The sequence below is a fragment of the Haliotis rufescens genome, unplaced genomic scaffold, assembly GCF_023055435.1.
Source record: "Haliotis rufescens isolate VD_foot unplaced genomic scaffold, xgHalRufe1.0.p SCAF_12, whole genome shotgun sequence".
Lineage (NCBI taxonomy): Eukaryota > Metazoa > Mollusca > Gastropoda > Lepetellida > Haliotidae > Haliotis > Haliotis rufescens.
This window is the reverse complement of record NW_025963802.1, coordinates 17,823,191-17,841,840: the sequence shown is the minus strand read 5'-3', so window position 1 is coordinate 17,841,840 and position 18,650 is coordinate 17,823,191. Positions and strand designations below refer to the sequence as shown.

Below are 18,650 nucleotides of genomic sequence, written 5' to 3'. Positions count from 1 at the left end.
GAACACGTTTATAATGAACTTACCGATATAACAAACTTTCTTAGTCCCGGCCATTTGTGGCATATATGCTGCATATATGCTGTATATATGCTTAAAACAAACTACGGTTATTACAAACTAAAATTAATGGTCCGTTTGAGTTTGTTATAACCTTAGTTTACTGTAGTTGTGTGTTGTATAACCCCACACTCAAGAATACTCCAGCTATATGATGGCAGCCTGTTTAATAATCGAGTCTAGACAAGACAATCCTGTGATCAATATTATGAGCAGCAATCCACACTGTTGTGGTACAAACACACAATCAACCATGCCAATGAGCATGACCACCTAATCAATTGGTCGCCTTTTAAGACCAGCATATTCCAACCCGGATATCTGCATAGGGTTCTAGTTTGACATACATCCAGTTTATCTTGTTTATATCTTAATACAGTAGGACGGACGCCTAGTGAATCTCACTATCTCAATTGTGACACATTCATTGCTAAAGACATATAAGATTAAGTATCTCAAGTTGTCATCTGTGTATCTCGAGTTATTTAACCTGTTTATCTGGAATTGTTAGATTTCCTCGTAAGTATTATCCTACCAGATTGATGTCTACTCCAGATTTCTTCTCAAGCTCACTGTCTGCCGCTCGCCGACAGGACGGACACACCCAAAGGGGAAGCTGAAACAAGTATAAGCCAACTATACACAATAGCATGAACAAGCACTGTTAAAGGAATTTCAATACTCAAGACAGAAACTGACCAAAGTAATCAAAGCATGTGTAGAGGTTAGCATGTGGGGTAGTGTTTTGTTTGTTGTTTAACGCCGCACTCAGCAATATTCAGCCATATGACGGCAGTCTGTAAATAATCCAGTCTGGACCAGACAATCCAGTGATTGACATCATGAGCATCAATCTACGCAACTGGGATATGATGACATGCATGAACCATGTCGGGGAGCCTGACCACTTGATCCTGTTAGTCACCTTTTACGACAAGCCTAGTCGCATCTTACGGAAAGCATAGTCGCTTGTTGGGTAGTGAGAAAGACTGAACACAGAACTGGTACAATTTACACTGAGCTGAAGGGTCTAACTTCATAGTAATGTAACCCCAGTTCTTATACAAATTGATACTTACAAATGTAACTCAGGCAAGGAAGTGTTTGAAATAAAACATGAAAGTCAAGGGCTCCTTGTAAAAACTCAAATGTTAAGGGGATCCCTGAAAGACACCAGGACCCCTCTTAATTTCTATCAATGTAAGGACACAAGTTGACAAGAGAAGTCAAAACTTGACCAAGATTTTGCTGTAAATCATGTGTATCGTACTTTGATTATTACAGGCCATTACTACCATTGATCATACTGACAAGCAAAAGATATGTTCATGTAGTGTATGAATTTATTTCCAAGGCTCACTGTCCGGGAGTGCTTGCTGATAGAAATGTAGCTAACCCTCATCATATGTTACTTGCCGTACTTGTTGCTACAGCCTACACATTTTGTGTGTTTTGAGACAACTACACTAAACAACAAAGCTCCTTGGCTGCTTGCAACTATAAATTGCCTGATGTTTGTGGTGGTTCTTAGGCTTTCACACACATTGCTAATAACGCATGCATGTAAATGATGTATGTCAGTCATAAACAGTTCACAGCAAAAATCCAGTTAGCTACTTCGTGTGGGTTTCCGATAAATTATGAAATGAAAAAGTACAACTGGCCTTGACATTAAGTGACATCCTAACTGACTTGATGATGCAGAAGAATAAATATGTATTGGCCGGCTTTACTGAAATGTTATTAACCCAATTCTAAAGACACTGGCATTTGGCTAGCGGGCAAACAGCTATTTCGAACAGTGTATTCATTGTACATATTTCACAACAGAAGATGAACAATGCCCTACCTGTGTGAGCTCGTGAACATCTGTATTTTTCTGTGCATCACCATCCATCTCTGCAACAAAATCCAAATATTGTTGAATATTGATCAATTCCCTAATCAATACATGCATAATACAATTGCCGTGTCCACAGATCCAAGGGAGACAACTCAATACTGCCAGGTGCGATTTCCCTTCCTTTGGTTTATGTAAATATCACAAAATATGAATATGATAAAGCTATATACATAATACAAAACCATACTTCTTCATTGTATTCTCTAACAAATATTTTCTATTCAATTTTGGAATCAATCACTTCAACATGCTAACCCTGCAATTCACTTCCTGGTGACAACTCACAAGTTATAGTTACAAATGTGAAGCATATTCACATCGTAAAAACGTTTGTTTGTTTGTTTGTTGTTTAACGCCACACTCATCAATATTCCACCTATATGACTGCAGAAGATACCATGGATAGCTACTATGTTAAGCTAGTCACTGACCAGCTAGTATCTTCTCTGCTTGTGGAGGGTCCTGTCGCTCACAGCCACATATTAGGCACCGTTCTCGGTCTAGGTATGGGTTTGGACCCCGTGGAAATGTTGGCAGAGGCATATCAGAGTCGTCACTTGCATCCATCAACTTCTCTAACTTCTGTAAAGACAATTACATGTATAGTTAGTAACACATATGACTCAGTCAAATGTTGCGGTTTCCTGAAATCCAAATTCAAATCCAATTAAAAACACTTTCATTATGCATGTCATGTAAGTCAGAGATCAAAGCTGATCAAGGCGTTTCTAGGATGTAAATGGAGAAAAGTACAGCTACTGCTCTATTTTCAGACTCCTATTATTCCCAATTAACAAAGGCTAAAAATGCAGGATAAGAATATTTTGAACAGTTGGAGCAGGTATATTTTTAGACTGAATTATTCAGGTCTAAAGCAGATTTTCCTATTATTCCAGTTGTATCATGCAAAAGTTAGGGACAACAACCAAACGTTGCACTCAGTGTACAGGGAATTGCTTACATTCAAGAGTTTGTGTTTGTGTGTTTGTTTTTGTTGTTGTTGTCTAACACTTCACGCTACAATGATCAACCATATGATGGCAGACTGAAAGTCACTGAGCAATGATCTAAACTTGCCGTGTATGACAAGTATAGGTTGCTTGGGGCCTGTTCTAACCCGGAATCCCAATGGGGTTACCATCAAACAGAGATTTTCAGATCGGTTCATTTTCTATGACAATGACTGATTGTCATCCAAATGCCCAAAGATGTGTTTTGAAGAGACGAATATCCTATGACAAAAATCATGAAAATGTCCTATTCCCATTTGGCTCTTGAAAATTAACTGTCAACTTATGAATTATCATCACGATGATGATGATGTTGTTTGTTTGTTTGTTTGTTGTTTAACGCTGCAATCAGCACGATTCCAGCTATATGACGACAGCCTGTAGATAATCGAGTCAATCCAGTGATTGACATCATGAGCATCGATCCACGCATTTGGGATCAATGACATGCATCAACCAAGTAAGCGAGCCTGACCACCCGATCCTGTTAGTCGCCTAGCACAAGCATAGTCACCTTTTACAGCAAGTATGGGTTGCTGAAGACCTATTCTACCCCGGATCTTCACAGGTCCAATGATGATGAAATAGGCACATAGTACACATGCATTGATAGGCAATAAACTGAAAGATTGCTAACAACCCTAAGATTAACGGTATACGAACATGATGAACCATCATAAATGTCCCACTTTATCACCATGATAACATCCCTCAATATAGCAGTACACATGGTAGTCACAAATATGTAAATCGGCCACACATCCTGAAAAAAGACTGAAATATCCCAACTGATCAATTCACCTAAGAGGAAAAGAACTGTGACACATGTAATACATAAAAATAGACTAGCAATCATGTCATGAGGTCATCAGAGGCATTGATTCTATAAATAGAGACAGCTGCATCAATATAGCACGATATATGTGATGATGTGTCACTGTGCTTTGCAGTAATGCCATTGAATACTTCAGGCAAGGTTTATGCAAAAAAATACATGATATACACATCAATTCAATCAACATGATCATGATGATCAACCAGTGTATAAGTTTCAATATAAGTTCTTACCAAACACAAATGATATGCACATATTCCAGAAGCAAGTTACAGTGAGTGAGTGTGGTTTTACACCGCTTTTAGCAATAGCCCAGCAATATCATGACGGGGGACACCAAAAATGGGCTTCACACATTGTACTCATGTCGGGAATAGAACGAGGGTTTTGGTGTGGTGAGCGAACGCTTTAAGAAGCAAGTTACAAGCTTAGAGTCACTTCGACCCAGTGCAAACATCAGTGAACATAGCACTACTGGTATTTCTTTTCTCCCAATATCTAGTTACATTATTGTTAACATGGTAATACAGACCACAAGTGGGAAAAGGCTGCAGATAGGTTAAATTTAACTCGATGTCATACATGAATGAATGAAGTAAATGTAATCATGAGTAATTATTTGAAACAGACTTGTGTACTAAACTGGTACTACTTCACATATTTGAAAGCAGGAAGGGCTACCTTTTTTAAGACTTACTTTTTCCAATCAATACCAATATTGTGCATTCCAGAACAGACTGCAAAAAACATTTCTTAATCAAATAAATATACCACTCAAAAGAAGATAAAGAACACAAGATTCTTTCATGTCTATAGTTTATCTGCCATGACAGATTAACTATAGACATATTAAAGAACTAGGTTGGAACCTATCAACATGATCAATTTCCACCTCATCTGAACTTATTCCATTTCAGTGCAATCAATAAGTCGGAGTATATTTTACCCTATCATATGTGTCCTTAACTACGATGTTGACTAGCCCAACAATAATGTTACAAGAATTCAGGATTGTGCCTGAAGACATGACAATACCTGATTACCCTGATTGCATATCTGTCTGATCACCAAGCATGGCGAGCAAGTGCTGCCAACAGTTGCAACACTTGGAGCATGCACAAGAGTATATCCTGGTAACCTACATATCTTCCGTTAACCAGTTCACTGGGTGAGGCCCTCATCAGGCAGAGCAGCTGGTATTTAGGATATGACGCTAGTCTGAGACCACCCATATAAGATATCTTGGGGCTCCTAGTACACATGAATAATCAAACAAGTCATAAAGCTATTATTTACTTTACAGTAAAATATTTGTGGTAGAAATAACTTCACCGTGTTCACAGCTATCATGTTGCTGCTTCAAAACAATATGGCATCCATGGCATATATTTCTCTTCCTGGAAATATGCAATCTGTTTGACTACCAAGACCTAAGCATTCGCCCTGTAACCTAGTCTCCTTCCACTGTTTGATCAATTGTTATGATGTTTGTTTGTTGTTTAACACCTGTAAATAATCAAATCTGGACCAGACAAACCAGTGATTGATATTGTGAACGAACCACACTGTCATGGTACAATGACACGCTTTCAACCAAGACACCGAGTCTGACCACCCAATCCACCTGGTCACCTCTTTACAACCAGCATGGGTTGCTAGGAACTTCAACCAAGACACCGAGTCTGACCATCCAATCCATCGGGTCACCTCTTTACAACCAGCATGGGTTGCTAGGAAAGAATTCTACCCTGGGTAGACCACAGGGGCCAAATGTTTTCAGATTAGTTGAACCAAGTTTAAACTCTCAACTTAATTTCGAACACTGATCATATCCATAAAGTAAACATGTACAGAGTTAATCTAAACCACTCTTGATCATTATGATAGAGACATTGTTATCTCTCCATGATCACGATGATACATGAACTGATTTTCTTGATATGGCAAGTGTATATTTAAATACCATTACATGTGATTACCCCTATCAAAAGTTGAGTAGCATATTCAAGGCTGGATCAGACAAACAAGTATCTAAAATCATATGCAAGGATACACGCCATCAGTGTAGAATGACATGCAATCAACACCATCGTAGAGACTGATCACCCAATAGCATACTGGGGACCGCTTCTCACCAGAAATCCCTGAGGGGGAATACACATATTCTCAATAAATCTTACATTTTACACAATTACTATTAAATAATCCAAATACATGATACACCTGAAATACCTAAAAGCAAATAATCCAATTGACATCTGACTCTACATGGTGTCAATAATGCCAGTCCTAAAACCACTCATGCCGCCATCCAATTAATGTGTTTGTACCCAAATACAATGAAATAAATGACATGAATAGTAACCATATCAAAACAGGATATAAAACAAGCATCCTATTATTCACTGAGTAGGCATTAAGAAATAACAAGTCGGTCCTGCCTAAACAATGCTTAATATAAAGAGCATCCTGCTTGAACGAGACAAAAATATTCAGTTCCAATTTGAAGCAAAGTTGAAGCATTGAGAAGTGATTCAGAATTATGGCCCTCAATTGAAACTAGTCAATGAGGACAATTATCATTGGAATTTACTTATCTTCATCACAAGTCAGTAGTCTCGGGCTATAAACATGATAAAAAGTTGGTCTAGCTTAAACAATACCAAGAGGTTAAAAAATCTGAAGAGAATCCAGTCTATCACACAATGGGTAAATATGGTGGTATCCTTGTCTATCCTTGATTGAGTCAGAACTGACAATAGGGGACCTAGACAAATTTATTACAAGTATAACTGTTATCATCATCAAAATAATAGTGTACGACAGCTGAGCCTTTTGATGGGTTTAGGCAACGAAGACACCAGCGGGATCAGTTTCCATATCTATACATGTAGACCTCTCAGGCTTGGATTTAGCTGGAACATGTCCATAATTCTACCGTTCATTTGTCACTGTGTGGGATATCTGACTGCATTTCGTAACCTGGTTCCCTTTGATAAAGGGCACTTACTCTGGCGGGCAGACTGATGGATGCTGTGAAAGCTGTCCACTGACAAAGTTGAAAAATATGGTCTTTTGGCCATATGGTAGTCACGCCAACGTCTAAAATGCAGGCCTGTGAAGACCCTGGGTAGACTAGGTCTTCAGATACCCATGCTTGCCCTAAAAGGCAACTATGCTTGTCATAAGAGTCAAGCTTGGTGACTTGGTTGATGCATGTCATCGATCCCAATTGCGTGGATCGATGCTTATGATATTAATCACCGGAAAGTCTTGTCCAGACTCGATTATGTACAGATCGCTGTCATACAGCTGGAATATTGATGAGTGCGACGTTAAACAACAAACCAACCAAATCTAAAATGCAAGTTTTGGTTGGAACAATATTGACCGTTGTCACTGTCCGACTGCCTAATCACTGAGCTTGTGACGTAATATATTCATGTGCATATTCCAGGAAAACTTCAATGTTTATGTACTGTTTGAGAGATAAAACTTTTAATTGATGATAGAACTTAAAGAATGACACCATATGATAAAGGTTATCATACTTCTGTGTTCTGGGATGCCAAATATCCTGTATAAGGAACAAATACTGTGTAATTAGCTGGCCAAGACTTGTTAAATACAATCTTTATGCCACATACAGGATATGTGCCATCCAAACACACTCGCTTGAAAATGTTGATAACATCTACTTATTTGAAACATTCATCATGAAAATATTATAAACTGCAAATATAGAAATCATTTGAATCAATCATATACAATTATTAAACATGTTAACATGGTCAAAGGTGGGCAACATCAAGGTAGATAAACATAGATTTACCAACTGAATATTGATTATTTTATGTAACCATTTCACAACCAGACATTCAAAAGATCAAATGCCATTTGTAGATAGCATATACTATATTTGTATTGATCTTTGCATTTGTTCACTTGTCCACAAACAAGGACAAACATGCATAACCATTGCCACAAAAAAAAGTGACAAAATGATGACATGGAGTGTTTCACACTGATGAAAATCTCAGCAGTACACAGGACCCTACCGTCCAGCTTGATCAAGAAATTCTGAGAGGTGAAGCTTTGGATTAGATTAAGTCTCCAGCAACCCATGCTTGTAACAAGAGACGACAAACGGGATTGGTTGGTCAGGCTCGCTGACTTGGTTGATGCATGTCATCATATCCCAATTGTGTTGATCAATGCTCATGATGCCCGTCACTGGATTGTCTGGTTCTGATTTTATTTACAGACTGCCGTCACACAGCTGGAATATTGCTGAGCGTGGCGTTAAACAAACCTGCAGGTAAAAATTCTACTGGTCCAGCTAGATCTCAAGAAGTTCTGACCAAAAAGTGGTAATAATGTTATTTACATAACAAATGCCACCCAGGGTTGCTGATTGTGTTCATGGTGTTTCACAGTTCGTACAAGAATAGCATTTTCCAAAACCAACAATGACCCAAATAGCACTTGACCCCTATTATTAATTCCACTGGTCCAAGAGAAGATTTACTACAATACTAGATACAATGGGACTGGTGGACCACTGTTAGTGTCAATCACTACCATGTGAAGAAAGTGGAGAAGGGTAGAGATGGCTGTTTACAGTTGAAGTCATCAAATGGATCAGCCTGACCTGGTCAGCATGACCCTGACAGCTTTCAAGACAGTGAGTGAACATGCTAAATGTGTCAACACCATTTCAGTCATGTCTGATCAACAAACCATCTATGCATGTTCCAATACATGTGGCATATAACTATGCAGTCTGAGTATGTCTAATATGATACAAAACAACATATTGATCATTTGAGGGTTGGTTAAAATCATTCATGTTAATTGCAATACTGTAAATCCTGAAATTTATGCAAGCTTGAAGTTATGCCCAAAATGGGAGTGGTCCTTGTTGCATTAATAAAGTAACATTTTCATCTGGACATGTTGAAGTACAGCATGGTATATTATCATGTCAGGCTCACTATGCATGGGCGGAAACAATGACACATAAAACAATCTCATTTGAATATGTATTATTTGGAATTTCCTGTTTTTTATTTCATGGAAGTCAGGTCACATGTCAAGCAGTTCAGTTTAAGTTAGTGAAGATAACAAATGTTATAATTCAATCGCAATGCTATCACCAGCTGATGACCCCATACTAAATAATGGAATTCTAAGTTTACAGTCGTATCATTTGTTGATTAGTTTTTATAATTGACAGACAGGGCTACTCACATTAATTTTATGATGCACTTCAGGCCAGGGGTCAAACACTTGGATATTTTGGTTGACACAACTTCATGTACATGTTTTCCAAGACAATACATATCAATACCAATTACCATCAAAACTCAAGACAGCAAGGCTCTACAACTACAGTAAATTCTATCATTATCTAGGAACAAAACCGTTACTTTCAAGTATCACTTTGGTCACTCTGGCTAGTTTAAGATAAGAAATGTCATAATGCATATTGTGTTTATGAAAAACAGCATCAAAGCAGTCTGCTACTTTAGCGACTAGCCCAGTGCCTGAGTAAAATTATGCTCAGTCTGGTAAGCTCAGATAATAATAGTTAATATGATAACAATAAACTCAACTGAAAATGAGGCTTAGCGCCATTTTCAGGCTAATAGACTCGAAAGTTTTTGACACTGTGAAAGGAAGAACAGAGCAAAGTACTCAATTCACAGGTGTGAAAAATTACACAAAGTATTTATTTATCAAATTTTACAGATTGTTTCAGCATGTTCAATGAAAATACTTTCTAAATGATCAGTATTGGTTTTAGCTGTGTGTTCACCACTATACATGCTGTATGGAGTATTACACTAAGGGTGAAAATGTGTGTCAACATGATCTGGACGAACTATGCAAAAGTTGTACAAGAATTAATGTGATTAAGCAATCCCCATCCATAAACAGTAACATTGAGTACATTGAGGCTGGAATGATTCACTAATGCACCACAATATTTCAGCTATTTGATACACAAGGTACGGTCAGGCATCAATATTATATCCCATTTATACTTCATCATTCGTTGGCACATGGTTTCCAATCTGGCATTAATGGACATTAATGGTAAATACAAGCACTATATCCTGAAACAGTGAAACTGAAAGATCACCATTGGTCATGCCATAGACATTTGAAATAAACACATGCTTTTATCATGTTTATTTTCCCTTTATCATGTTCTTATACGATTTGTTTCTCAATCATGTCAACATGGTCAAAGAACTTTTATCATGTATATTCCATGACACATGTCAAATACACGACCATAAGTGACTTAAATGTCATGACATGCAACATAATTTCACGTTACAGACACAGTATTTCTTGCAAATCACATTTTCCAAAATTAAGAAAAAGGTTCAGATGAGATTTATTCTAAAAATGTTTCTTTAATATGTTCAGCTTTTGAGCAATTTGAAGAACATGCAGTTTTCCTATTTATGTATGATGTGTGTTTGTCGTTTCACAACGCACTAAGCAATATTCCAGCTATATGACTTCAGTCTGTAAACAAGCGAGTCTGGACCAGACGATCCAGTTATTGACATCATGGGATACAATGACATGCATCAACCAAGTCAGCGAGTCTGACCACCCGATTCCGTTAGTTGCCTCTTACGACAAGGATAGTCGCCTTTTAGGGCAAGCATGGGTTGCTGAAGACCTGTTCTACCCGGGTCTTCATGGGTCTATTTATGTATGATGTTAGGCACATAATTGTTTTTAAATATTTTGCATTATGTACAGAGCAAGAGTAAATTGACTTGTCAGAATGTTCAGTAGGCAAACACTAAGACTTGCATGCAATAACTTCTCATAAATTTGATTTCCCTCTACCCTTCTGCAAACATTGTGAACACAGCCCGAAGAAAACTACCTTGGCCCTACGTTGTTCCATGCTCCTTCCATAAGTAGAAAAACAGGGAAATTGTTGACTTACATCAGGAAAATAAGTGCAAGTAGTTAATGAGTGTTGTATAACCCCGCAGTAAGCAATATTTCAGCAACACCATTGCGGCATCTGGACCTCAACAAACAAGGGGTTAATATTGTGAGCCAAGCCCATGCTGCTGGGGTGTGATGACACACATTGACGTAATCTACCAAGTCTTTGTATCTGATCATCCGATTTTAGTCAAACCAGCATGGGACTTTGCCCCAGGAATCTAACAGAGTACTACAACCCCAAGAAGTACAATGTATGTACTACGGGCAGAATGTCATGTAGAAAACACTGTTTCAATATTAAGTAGTTGTTCTGAATCTGATGGATGGTAACTTGATAAGTCATCATGCTAATCATAATGTGGCTCAACTGTGTTTAGACAATATTTGAGTGTGGGTGTGGGATTGTCAATTTCACATGCTTATCAATATGACAAACTATCTGTCCCAACTTCTGCAAACCGAAGATCGGCTTCTTTACATTTTAACATTATTTATTTGCCAGCCTGATCATGTTGATCTTCACACTTGTACCTTTAGTTAGCTGATGCCTTTATCTGTTCACTGAATGTTAACTTTGTCCTTGCATCGTAACCATTTTGAGTTTGGTATAGTGCATGCACTTGATTGAAACAGTCTGTTTACGTAGGCTCCTGCAGATATATCCTATGTATTGTCCTGATTTTGGACATATATACCAAGGAGAAGTACCAGCAAGGCCAGTGACCATGATGACAACTTACATTATTGCAAGTGTTAACCACAGGATGTCTTCTATGCGTTTTATCATTTACAGGTGATCAGCATCATTGCAACAGTCTATCATGTGTCATTATCTTTCACAGCTGGTAAATAACTTCAGTTACAACCTGCAACTTTAGTCACTTGTCCAGTAAAGTTAATACTCATCTTAGATCAGAATACAACAGTCCACATACCAGCTGTACACTGAAACTAAATATACTGAATATCAATGAACACAATATATGTTTGGGTAAGCAGACTCAAAAGTTTTGGCACAGACTACAGTAAGCATGGTAAGCATGTCTGCTCTGATTATATTTCTTGTGGATATGTCTGATATGTGAACCAACACAAATGTAGAACATAACTTGCACAACTGCCACACTGCATGAATCATTATTGTGTAATATGGATTCCACATTGAGGCATAACGATTGCTTGTTTGTCAAACATCGGGACTTCCAAATATATATATATATATATATATATATATATATATATATATATATATATATATATGTGACGTTTCAGCAATGCATGGTGATATTTGTCAAGTAGTAATATAAGTATAAATATTTTTGTGAAAAAAGCAGCATAAGGTAAGTTTATTCATGGTATTTTTGCTCTGATACATGATAAACATGATATGTGTAAACACTTACTATGACCACATGATGACTAGTGTAAAATACATGACAACAGGCTTGAGTTGGCCTCTCAAGTAATATTTTCATAATGTAATAAATAAACTCAAAGTGCCTGCAACTTTTCAGACACTGGTGTTGTCGGTACACTTGATGTCTGACTAAAGTATGATCAGTGAGCACTTCTGTCTGGTAGAAGTCTAGAGTGTCTAGTGTCAATTAAGGTCAGGCCCCTTCGTTTGTTACCTTATACACTGCAAGATGTAAGTAACATGATCTATTAATGTCCCACTGTTCGTGGTGAATATCATAATAGAGGTAGAGTTTTGAGAAGCTGATCAAACGATGCATGGGTCGGTCTGCCTGCCTTTTATTGACGTCAAGTACGAGCATGCCATGGTTCATTTGTTGCACGAGCATATCACAGATGCAAGTGCACTGAAACACGGATGTCATGATTTCTTTGAGGTAAATGATTACTACCGACCTGTACCATACACATTTCTAAAACTCTAATAATCCTATGCAACAGAACGAGTTTCCGAACACTGAAATGTACATTTGTACTTTGCATAGAGGCACAACGATTGCTTGTTTGTCAAACATCGGGACTTCCAAATATGGACACGAAGAGAATAATCGATCTTGTACAAGATAACACTGTGATGGAACTAATAGACAGCAAAATTATTACCTCGGCTTCCCCATTTTCACCCAATGAAAAATGTGAACCTTGTGGGGTGTTATTTGAGACGTTGGAACTTGCATTAGACTTGGTGACAGTATTATTCTTGCTTCTCCTTCGTTTTGCCTTTTTGTTATCCACAGCACTCATATTGACTTGTAGAGAGAATAGTTAGTTTCCAGCGTGTATGAAATTCCTGCGTTGTGCAGAGGATAAACGCTAGTTACGGATTAAAACACTAGCTGTCAATCCAGAAATTGCCATCCCTAATAAATATGGCGGACACTTGCCTTGTTCTGTACCCACAATGCCCTGTTGGTAAGGCACTTTGTCAAAGGGAAGTAATCGCTTAAACTTGTTTTATGTATCGCAAGTCTACCAATGAGAAAACGCACGTTCGATACTGACATGTACAAGTCTTAAAAGAAACATATTTTTATCTCGTTTTCTTAATTTTAATATGCGATGTGTATCTACTCTATTAAAAAATACCATTATCCTGTCAACGATGTTCTTATTGGTCTGTATTTTTTCACTATTGAACATGATTTTGTTACTCTAGTTTCAAATAAGCTGCCAGGCAAAAGGAACTACATAGCTATGTTTGAAACAAACAGGAAATGGTTATTCGATGGTGATGTATTTGTTAAGGGTATCACTTGTGTGTTTTTGGACATTAAGTTTTTTTCAGCGTTTCGGAGACTGTTTTCAGTCTCATAGCGTGTTGATAAAGTATGTAATTGTTTAGTCAAATCCAATTTTCAAGTTTTTACTTTCTTTTGTCCGGCAGTTTAAATATCACATATATTCCCGGTCATTTGACTTGGTCGTGAACTTTAGGCACATAAGAAAATACTTACTCAGTATATCATATTCCGTTGATAGGCAAATAAATATGAATCCCCCAATCGTTTGTAAATATGATTGATTGTTTACATCTTCCCGAGGCAAGGGAGATAACTGACTGTAAAAATCCAGTTTTCACACTTCCCGAACTAGGCTCGAATTATGGAGTTCTAACGAGTCTATGCATGGTTCAATCAAAATAGCCTAACGAAATCGACATCCGGTTCATAAACTGGACTGCAGATTTTGGTCGATTGCAGGATTTGCAAAGCATGTGTACCACCAACACTGTGTCGGGAGACATTTTCGAAATCTTTTCACGTGTCTAATCAAGGTGCTCACGTAATCTGATGCACTTTGCGAAGTGAAACCCGTTTTATCACAATCCGGATGGTTATTATCGATCAGATCATCTTGACTGGGCGTCACCATTTTGATTTAAGCAAATGCAAGTGATATGAGAGATGGAATCTGATTGGTCAATGGGAGGGACATAGGATGGACACAACTCGTAATAGCCACTTGTAGCGCTACGATCGAGGCCGGAAATTCCAGCCTAGATCGGCAAGGATGGAAACTGGTATTTTACAGTTAGTTAACTCCCTTGCCCCGGGAAGATGGATCATCTATTGTTCAACACCACATTCTATTTCAGCTCCACGGCGGCCTGTAAATAATCGAGTCTTGACCAAACACGCAGTTTGGTACAAGTGATCATTACTTTGAATGAGTGAAATTATTTAACTACATGTTTCCTTGGATTTAGAATAAAACCCAAACATAAAAGATACGGGAAAATGACAGTTTAGAACAATGTTGATTTCAAGGAAGTTTCCATCTTTATATTGGCAGCTATTATTTAATGTTTTGTGTAATTACCGACTACGTGTGGAAATCAGAGCTACTATAACAGCAGCCCTCGAAATCAGAAGTGGCCACATGGTCCAATATTTAGGTCTGAACCGACTTCTAGGTCAGAAATCCGCTAAGCTTTGATGGTTTTGTACCCTAAGGTTTTCTATTAATGTATAGGCCAGACCAAACAAGCTAATGTTGGAATGGGTTTGTAAGAGTAGAAACAACTTTACTCCTAAATTTTAGAAATGACAAAAAAACCAGATTATTTGTGAAATCTTATACTACATCAACATTTATAGCAAATGTTCTTTGTATTACCGAGTTTCTCACGTACCTTTTCCTACAAATAGCGCTTGGCTGTGTGGGATAAAGAGACATGATAGAATATCTTCAGAGACTCGTGGATCAGAAAGACAGCACTGGGGAGGGGGGGGGGGGATACGTTACCTGGGTTGATTACGGAGCTATCCTTGGGATTTTACGTGCGCTTCAAGCAGTGCTGGAGTTGCTCCGGAGTAAATATTTAGTACCCGCCGTTAAAACAAAATAGACTGCCAATACAAAGTCCCAGCAAGATGAAACAGGACATTATTTAAGAAACAATTATTTTTTTCTGCTACTGGTCTTTATAATAGCTTTATGATCTAGTTTCTTCAAAAGGGTCGTGTGTCTACTACTCTTATCATTAGAGACTGTGTCTCACGAAGGGACCAATTACAGTGTCTGGACCAACACCAGAACTAGATACCAGACCGTTGAGTCGATGGAATTCTCACATTTCGTAACTATATGTTTTAATGTACGTACAGTCAGGCTATGTTCGACGAACTGGGTTATCAGCTGGCAAGCATGATAAATAACCAGGATGCACAAAACATATACTGTTCATCAAAAGTTAAGGCCAAAGTACTTAAGGCCCATTTTACGTTTAAGGATAGTAATTACAGGCATTTCAAGAAATTGGTCCAACTCGAATATGAATACGGTTGTTTGTAATCAACTTTTTATGAGAAAGATAAAAGATGCTTCGCAGATCGTTCACGTCTGAATCTACCATTTAACAGGAAGAACACTGGTACCATTGATCTCACAAACTGATACGATGGAGTAGATGAATATTCTTTTCTTGGTATATTTGTTTTAAAAAAAAAATAAATAAATTTGATTGAAGGTTACGATTCAACCAAACAATTTTTAACTGAAAACCACTTAGGAAAAACACCCATGTAAATTTATATACAATGGCAAATCATAGCTGAATTCAACTGCAATAAATAGCGATTTTTGTAAAGACACTTACACATTGTAGACAGAACTACACATTATGAGGAAACGTTTCCTAGAAATAAATTGAATTTATTTTAAGTAGGAAATGATTTTTTGTTATTTATAATGGGACATATCGGTATTTCACATCGGATAGAAAGGAATTTAGCATGGGATATACATGTAATTAGTATGGTACAAGTATATATTGGTACTTAGCATGGTGAATATATGTACTTGGCATTCTCGGTAAGGGCGATGCTTCACACCGGAAGGCCAAAGACGTCTGCAGGGCGATCTTTCAGACCAAAGACCTTCACAGAAAGCTCAACAAGACCAATGATGTCACCAGGGCCATCCTTCGGACCAAAGAACCTCTGTGGATGCTCCTCAAGAGCAGTGATGTCGCCAGGGCGATCTTTCAGACCAAAGACCTTCACAGAAAGCTCAACAAGACCAATGATGTCACCAGGGCCATCCTTCGGGCCAGATGCCTTCCATGGACACTCCTGAAGAGTATTGATGCAACCAGGGCGATCCTTCGTACTAAAGACCTTCCGCGGATGCTCCTCAAGATCAATGATTTCGCCAAGGAAAGCTCTTCAAGAGTAGTGATGTCGCCAGGGCGATCCTTCGGATCAAAGAACCTCTGTGGATGCTCCTCAAGAGCAGTGATGTCGCCAGGGCGTTCTTTCGGACCAAAGAACCTCTGTGGATGCTCCTAAAGAGCAGTGATGTCGCCAAGGTGATCCTCCTGATCCAGAAGACCTTCCCAGAGAGTCCACCAAGGGCGCACTCGTCTACGGCCTTTAAATTTTCACTCTGAGAATTTGGAAAACTTATCCAAACCTATGTGTTGTGATATAAGTAACCATCGAGCGGCTATTTCACAAACGGCTTCATGTTATATTTTGTGCAACAAAAAACAGGCACTTTTCATTATTTACTCCAAGAAGTGTTTGTTTTGCGAGATACGTGTAATCAACATATTGCGCTACTGGAGTATGCTGGAAGAGGATTCTGTTGTGACGCAGAGCTGTGGGGTAGCCGAGTGGTTAAAGTGTTCGCTCGTCACGGTGAAGACCTGGGTTCGATTCCCCACATAGGTATCATGTGTAATCCCATTTCCGGTGTCACCTCACTCACTGTTGTATGACATGTAGGCCACAAGCTAAGAGACGTGGGAAGCCGAGATAATGTGTGCTCTTTTATCAGAGCAAAGCACCAGTGCACAGATCAGTTGTGTCCACTCTATAATCCACGAGTGTGGCTTTTAACTCCTTCAGCATTCACCTTATTCTCCTGATTTGGCTCTGTAAAACTTTCATCTGTTCTCAAAAATGAGTGAGTGAGTGAGTGAGTGAGTGAGTGAGTGAGTATGGTTTTACGCCGCTTTTAGCAATATTCCAGCAATATCACGGTGGGGGACACCAGAAATGGGCTTCACACATTGTACCCATCGAACCCATCGAACTCGGGTCTTCGGCGTGACGAGCGAATGCTTAACCACTAGGCTACCCGACCGCCCCTCTAAAAAATGAAGAAAGCTTTAGCTGGAACCCATTGTCATGGCAATTGTAGATAAGTTTTTGGACATTCAGGAGGACTTCTACGAAACTGGGACAAAAATCACTCCAACAATCGTTGGCAGACGTGTATCAATGTGGAAGGCGGTAATGTCTTTAGCACAAGTCTTTCTACGCGAGGTTCAGAACATATCAATCAGTCCTTGTATGACACTATTTTGATGACCTATGTTGCCTTAGAATATCTATCAGTGGGTACTGGGGTTCCTTCTGTTTCGGAATGCCAGTAGGTACTATTTTTTAACCAGGGATATATTTGCCCTGAAATACTCATGGGTATGACAATGTTGCATTTGCCCGGAAGTACCCAATGGCATATATGATCGCCCCCATGGTGTAGTGAATAGAGCGTCTGCCTGGAGGTAGGTGGTTCGGAACAAGTAATCTGTTCCCATTGGGGTGCCTATGACACACATTGGGTGTCAGATCAGATACCAGAAGCTTTGGAACCCAACAAGCTGATACTTTCTTCATTGGCAAAGTGTCTGTGATAATAGAATGTCCTCTCTCCTTGGAATTGCCTACAGAACAAACACTATGATGCTCAGTCATCCCCAAGTGGTGGACTCTCTTGGATCATTATTGGTGTTGATGCCATAGGCCTTCCAGGATGGGGGTCATCTTCAAGGCTCTCCATTCCACCTTAAACTGTGCCATCACTTTACAGTGGCATAGGAATGGGCATCCTACCCTAGTGTTGTACGCAGATCTTCAAGGTTAACATCAGAGAATAACCAGTCTAGATTATCTGCCAAAACCGATTCCATTGGGTGTCAAAGGCAAAACAGCTTTGAAAAGGATATGAATAGCTCAGTGAAAATCAGTGATGTCATGAGGTTATATCAGGTACCACAACATGCAAACAACCAGGTCACTGAGTCTTACAACCGGATCCATTTGGTGGCCTCTTATGACCACCAAAGACCGCTGCGGACTTATTCTAACTCAGCTGGTTGGTTGGTTTGTTGTTTAACACCGCACTCAGCAATATTCCAGCAATATGACGGCGGTCTGTAAATAATCGAGTCTGGACCAGACAATCCAGTGATTAATATCATGAGCATCGATCCACGCAGTTGGGATCGATGACATGCATCAACCAAGTCAACGAGCCTGACCACCCAATCCCGTTGGTCGCCTTTTACGACAAGCATAGTCGCCTTTTACGGCAAGCATGGGTTGCTGAAGGCCTATTCTACCCCGGAATCTTCACGGGTCTCTAACTCAGTACCGGC

At 38.9% G+C, this 18,650-nt stretch overlaps 1 protein-coding gene across 5 annotated transcripts in view; it reads right to left on the bottom strand.

Annotated features, from left to right (window-relative positions):
• The window catches only part of LOC124145673 (protein FAM193A-like), a 33,667-nt gene extending 20,489 nt beyond the window's left edge, over positions 1-13,178 (bottom strand). For 4 of the 5 annotated variants that reach the window (XM_046515539.2, XM_046515540.2, XM_046515542.2 and 1 more), the window contains exons 1-4: positions 12,869-13,177; positions 2,392-2,542; positions 1,907-1,956; positions 593-673 (exon numbers count right to left, since the gene is read on the bottom strand). In XM_046515539.2, the coding sequence (XP_046371495.2) occupies positions 593-673; positions 1,907-1,956; positions 2,392-2,542; positions 12,869-13,009 (423 nt within the window). In that variant the 5' untranslated portion in view covers positions 13,010-13,177. Of the gene's footprint in view, positions 1-592; positions 674-1,906; positions 1,957-2,391; positions 2,543-12,868 lie in introns of all 5 variants that reach the window. The other variant, XM_046515541.2, reaches the window with a different exon arrangement.
• Positions 13,179-18,650: the final 5,472 nt, after the last annotated feature.